The sequence below is a fragment of the Vanessa tameamea genome, chromosome 24 (assembly GCF_037043105.1).
Source record: "Vanessa tameamea isolate UH-Manoa-2023 chromosome 24, ilVanTame1 primary haplotype, whole genome shotgun sequence".
NCBI lineage: Eukaryota > Metazoa > Arthropoda > Insecta > Lepidoptera > Nymphalidae > Vanessa > Vanessa tameamea.
The window spans coordinates 6,865,122-6,871,659 of record NC_087332.1 but is presented as its reverse complement, the minus strand read 5'-3'; the positions used below and the strand labels follow the sequence as shown (position 1 = coordinate 6,871,659).

Genomic DNA, 6,538 nt, shown 5'->3' with positions numbered 1-6,538 from the left:
GAAGCCCCGGGACCACAGCTCCGGCACAGCATCCGACCTTAGTGTTATGTATATATGTATAACCCGCGCAGATGACAAGTCTAACTTGCGAATAGAAAGCTTTTTAAGACTTCCTTAAGTAAATTAAACTTCAATGACTTATTAATTCCGGTGGAACCAGCGATGTGGATTTAGCTCTAAATCTCCTCCTAATAGAGAAAGGAGGTTTTAGTCCAGCCTTGGCAAATTTGCAGGCTGTTGCTTTACTTCAATACTTTTTCGTGTGTGCATAAGAGAGTTTGGAGGCTTTACTAAGTATGTTTGTACGCACCAAACACCTAATTAGTCGTAGAAGTCTTTAGTTTAGAAACAGTATAAACAAAACCGTAATCTATTGCAGAACATTGTTACAATTGAATTATATTGAAGCTTATTTTTATTCGCATTTAAAAAAGGATGTAAAAATTTTTATAACTTAATTACTTATATCCTTTTGTTTCTGTGTGGCTAATTTATAATTACAATGAATTACTTAAATTGACACTGAGACAACTGTATGATGCACAGGGCTTGCACAAAGCCGTTTGAGTTTTTTTTTTTATGATATCGGTAGGCGGACGAGCATATGGGCCACCTGATGGTAAGTGGGCACCACCGCCCATAGACAATGGCGTTGTAAGAAATATTAACCATTCCTTACATCACCAATGCGCCACCGACCTTGGGAACTAAGATGTTACGTCCATTGTTCCTGTAGTTACACTGGCTCACTCACCCTTCAAACCGGAACACAACAATACTGAGTACTGCTGTTTGCAGGAGAACATCTGATGAGTGGGCGGTACCTACCCAGACCTGCTTGTACAAAGCCCTACCACCAAGTAAGCTATTTAAACACTAAAGGTCTTATGACTAGTTATTTTCAAAACAATAATAACAGGAACCGGTAAGATGTAAACATTATTGAAAGTATTTTATCCTTCAAATAAATGAAAACCATTTAAAGCTTGCTATTTCCTAGATATATAAAATTTTTTTTTTTCATAAAACCTTTTAAGCTTGTTATAATTGTACTCCATTATAATTTTTTTATCTGTAATCTTATAGCGTAAGCTGATTTTTGTCCCAGTAATTATGGACGATTGCTCCACATAAAATATCACTTATGGTCTTATTTTAAAGAGCCTTAGACGTGCAGAAAATTAAAGAGGATTCTTGATTGCAATTAATCTAAATAGTTACGATCTAACAAAGAATTATTTTAGAGAGCGGAAGAAAGTTACTGACCGGCTAGAGAGGGACGCTATGGCTATATGAAAAAAACAACAAATATAAAACGTGCGAACAGACGTCAGTTTACAATTAAATGAAATCAAAACAAAACCTGTCATAGTTTTCGAAATTTGTCATAATCTGTTGAATAAACGCGAAGTTTCGCGTGCGACCCATTCATTATTAAACAACACAAATTTTAGAAACATTTAAGATTAATAGAAATAAATAGGTACGACTAAACAAAGTAAAGCTGATTTTACGTTATTAGGTAACAAATTCGTTAAGTCTAAATGTAATGGAATTTTCTAGACAAGGAATTATCAGTATTCATATTCTTAGTATTCATAAAATCAGTTGCAAGTTTAGCTCAAAACAAGCCTACTCACAGGGGACTAATTCAGTAATTCTACTAATATAATTGAATTAAATGATCGAACTTTGACTTCCTCACAAAAATCATCGACCTCCGTGGTCGAGTAGTGTGTACACCGGTTTTCATGAGTACGCCACTCCGAGGTCCCGGGTTCGATTCTCGGCCGAGTCGATGTAGAAAAATATCATTAGTTTTCTGTGTTGTCTTGGGTATAGGTGTATGTGGTACCGTCGTTACTTCTGATTTTCCATAACACAAGTGCTTTAGCTACTTACATTGGGATCAGAGTAATGTATGTGATGTTGTCCAATATTTATTTATTTAAAATAAACCTCAGCTTGGGGTCAATTCTAATTAATACCGGTTACAATACTTTTCATAAATCGCAGTGTTAGTAGAATACGAAAAGGGTTAAATGGCCACGATGACGTTTGGCGATTGGCGATAAAGTGACAATTTGTTAGCAGAATGGCCCCTGGTAGTGTTAATGCTCAATTTGTCAAAAAATTCTGACATTTAACCATATCTACTGATATTTATTCTTCAGATTAAGTGTTAGTATTTCTTAATAAAGTCATAGATCGTAATGTTATTTAGAAGACACGCATTAATATAGAGGTGGCGTCATTTTGTCACAAAAATAATTATTACAATTATCGCTGTAAAATTGGACATTATCATTCACAGTATTTCTTATACCACTGTTGGATATAGGGCTCTTTCTCTACAAGCAAATTGCCTAGATGCTTTTTTTTTTTTTATCGCCCGAAAGACGCGTTACCCCCTTCCGTCTTTCGGCGGGCGCCACGGGATCTCTTACTCATGCTACCGTGACCCCCTGACGGTCGGTCCGCCTATGCGGGCCTCCAACACCTAGAGGGGGTTCTCGGGGTACTGAGATCCCCCTTAGTCCCTACGATGCCTATTGAGGCGGGGGGAGTGGGTGCCCGTAGTGCTTCTTCCTCCTCCCCGGTCGTCTTCGGCGGAGCGGGTCTGCAGCGGCTCTTCCCGCTCCCGCTCCGCGGCTTCCTTCTGCGACATCACGTTTTCGCAGAAAGAGCGCATCTCCGACCAGCAAGTCTCGCTACCGAGCATTTCGTTGACGAGGCTCGGCAGCGAGAGGTCTCCGCCCATAGTCGCCGTCAGGGTGTGCCTCTGGGGCCTCCACGCGGCACACTCACTCAGGGTGTGGTACGCCGTATCGAATGGCGCACCACACTCGTAGCAGAAGGGTGACACCAGCCAGTCGAAACCGACGTTCCACAGAATTGGGCCGAGAACCGACCCCTGTGGAACGCCGCAGCCTACCCGACGCCGGACCAACCTCCCATCGACCCTCGCCCAGAGGACCTCCCTGTCCTGGAGGTACGCCTCCAGCAGCCTCCTGAGATAGGTCGGCACCCCGTGGTATCGGAGTGCCTCCGGTATCGTGTCGAAAGGGAGAATGTTGAAGGCGTTCGCCACGTCGAGCGACACCGCCAGGACGACTTGCCCTCGGGCCACCGCTTCCGTCGTCCGAGTCTTCAGGGCGTCGAGGACGTCGATCGTCGACCGGCCCGTCCTGAACCCGTACTGAGCCTCTGAGAGACCCGGACCGACCTCCTCGAGGAGCTGAATGAGACCGGCTGCAAGGACCTTCTCGAAGAGTTTGTCCGTCTCATTCAGCAGCACTATTGGCCTGTATGCCGAAGAAGAATCCAACGGCCGACCTTCCTTCGGCAACAGGACCAATTTCCCTTCTTTCTAAGGCTTCGGAAACTGCCCGCTGCACAGACATTCGTCGAACAGCTCCCGAAGCCTTGCACCCAGGAATTCCAGGGCGTCGCACAGAACACGCCTTAGAACCCTGTCCGGACCCGGTGCCGTGTTCTTGGCCCTCAAGCGGCCGAGGGCCATCTCCATCTCCCGCTCCGTGATCAGTGGTAGAGCCACTGCGTCTTCAATCACGGAGCGGAGGGCCATCTGTGGAGGGACACGCTCGCCTGGATGGGAGAAGAGTTCCCCGACCAGGCGTAGGAGGAGATCCAGCGGCAGCGTCTCGGTGACTGGGGCGCCTTGGGTACGGAACTTCCCGCGCACACCGCGGTACGGGGGCCCCCATGGTACTCGATTGAGACCCGCTAGAAGCTCCTCCCTGGCCATCTCCTTGGCCTTGCTTATCGCCAGCTGCAGATCTTTTTTCAGCTGGCGATAAGCGTCCAGCATATGTCCCTCCAGATCCGTGTCGAGACCGTTGTGCCTTTGACAACGGATGTAGACCCTCCGCGCCCGGCAGCACGTCGCCCGAAGGTCGCCTAGAACCAGTATCGGTTTCGGCGACTCTCTGGCCACCGCAGCTCTGACTAAGCCGAGATAGATCTCGATCTCGGCCAGGCTGCGGTTAGGGGAGCATTATGCATAGCGGAGATACCAGATCGCGGATTAAACACGTCACCGTCGTCACTGCAGGTCCAGGGCTCGGCTGTCTGTCTCGACGGCACTTCGGGGACTGGGCCGTTCTGTGCGCCGCTATTTTTTGCTGCAATCGCTCAGATCCGCTTAATTGGGACTCGATGGTGGCTGGCTTACTCAATATTGTTGTGTTCCGGTTTGAAGGGTGAGCCTGTAACTACAGGCACAAGGGACATAACATCTTAGTTCCCAAGTTTGGTGGCGCATAGGCGATATAAGGAATGGTTAATATTTATTACATTACCATGTGTAGTGGTGACCACTTACCATCAGGTGGCCCATTTGTCCGTCTGCCTACCTATATCATAAAAAACCCACGTCTTATATTAGTAGTATGTACGTCAAAATTTCTAGAAAAATCCTTTAACCTCAACACGCCTTGAATGGACAATAAGTCTATACTATTTCTATATATCACCTTGTTCTTAGGTATACTTAGTATTAACATAATGTGTTAAAAGTCAATATTTGTAAAGGTTTTAACGTGTTTCCTCTATACACTCGTAACCGGTGCGTTAACCTTGTGTGGTCAGATAATTTTTAGTACCTACAAATTAAAATTTAAACCATTATCATTTAATAGCCGTATATTTTTTACAATATAGGGAAATACACACTTGTCACGTCATAGTTTAAATAATATATATACTTATATAATATATTAGGTACTAGTTGAACCTGCGGCTTTACCCGCGCGAAATTTATAATTTCTACCTACAGCACACAAATCATCCCCCAATTTTATCCACTCGACTCAAACTATCTCTATACCAAAGTTCATCGAAATCGATTCAGCGTTTTAAGCGTTAAGAGGTAACAGACAATTATTTTCGCATTTATAAAATTTAGTATCGATATATAACAATTGCTCGTTCTGCTTAAAATCAATAATGTACAATTATTGATTATGAAACATGCGGACCTTGGCGAATGTAATATCTAATTATTAAATATTTAAGCTAAGTCTATTCTCACGTAAGACATTCTTTGTCTTTGTGAGAGAAAAAAATGTTTTTGGGCCGTAAACCGTTAAAAATGCTGACCTGACATAAATATACAGGATACTATGTCAAACCTTTTTAGGCCGGCAACGCACCTGCAAACCCCCTGGTGTTGCAGATGTCCTTGGGCGGTGGTAATCACTTCCTATCAGGTGAGCCTCCTGCTCGTTTGCCCCCTATAATATAAAAAAAAACCTACCATTAACCTTTATTAGAACAAGGAATTCATAGTAAATACACAAAAAAGAGGTCCTTCTTATATTGTTAATATGTTTTATTCTCCTTTTAAATGTGAGAGACGTTTTTGGGTTACATATGTAACAATATATACCTAGTGGTACAGTCATCAATTTAATGTCGAAATTTCATTATTGTTATGTACTTAAAATGATTTCATATAATATGGTTTTTTAATATAATTATTTTATTGGTATTTTTTTTATTATGTAACTGTGTGTGTTACTTTTTTAATATGTTCTTTCCTAATACAAAATCCGTTATTATTATTATATGTATGACATGCCTTGCGTATTTATTTTGTCTCAAAGGAGATATAAATCAAAAACTAAATCAATCTAATACTTAAATCGGACGTTACTTCATATATAATAAAGTGTTCTAGTCTGCAATGCAATAAATCAACAATGATTCACAAGTAGGCTCTTACTGACGCATATAATCATTTTACAAATGCTGATTACGTAAATACATATCAGCGGTTCGAAGTGTCTATCTGTATACCAATGATTAATAATGCAAGTTGCAAGTACCAGCAAAACATCACGAACAACAATACTTCGTATTGTGTTCCGGTTTGAATGCTCAGTTCGCCAGCGCAACTACAGTTACAAGAGACAGAACATTTCAGTTCCCAAGGTTAGTTGCACATTGAAGAAATAAGGGATGGTAAATTTTTTACATACATATTATCAATAAAAAAAATTAAATTATTAACTCACTATAACAATAGACATAAATCCGTTTTTCACAGATTTAATATTGTGTATCTAAGATTGATAATTATTATTACAAGTCCTTTTTATTCAATTCAATTCTATTTTCAAAATATTTTAAACCTACAATACGCATCAATAAGATACTCAATATCAACGGACAACATTTCGTGTTATGTAATAATACTTTTCGCAATCAGATACCGGCTGTTGGTTGTTGGCTCAGCGGTAATAAGTGGATCTACTACTTCCGTAGCCAAATTCTTTTTGGTTTGAACACTTGGTTTTAACATATTAATCGATTATATACATTTCACTATTACGTACACATTTTAAATATATGTTTTTATATAGATTTCATTTGTGTATGCTGAGTTCGCGACCTTTAATGTGTCTACGAGGCCGTTCTGTGTTCAAACCCTGAAAAATTGCCAGTAATAGCCTGGTGTTTGAATACTGTCAACATTTAAACCTCCCGTGATTCGGAAAGCACGTAACTCCGTTGA

General features: G+C 41.4%; 1 protein-coding gene across 1 annotated transcript; it reads right to left on the bottom strand.

The window, feature by feature from the left end:
- Nucleotides 1-2,447: 2,447 nt before the first annotated feature.
- On the bottom strand, nt 2,448-6,325 carry LOC135194104 (uncharacterized). The gene is made up of 4 exons (XM_064218732.1): nt 6,237-6,325; nt 3,387-4,001; nt 2,809-3,305; nt 2,448-2,500 (listed from the first exon to the last, which is right to left on the bottom strand). The coding sequence occupies exons 1-4, from the start codon at nt 6,323-6,325 to the stop codon at nt 2,448-2,450; spliced, it is 1,254 nt and encodes a 417-aa protein (XP_064074802.1).
- Nucleotides 6,326-6,538: the final 213 nt, after the last annotated feature.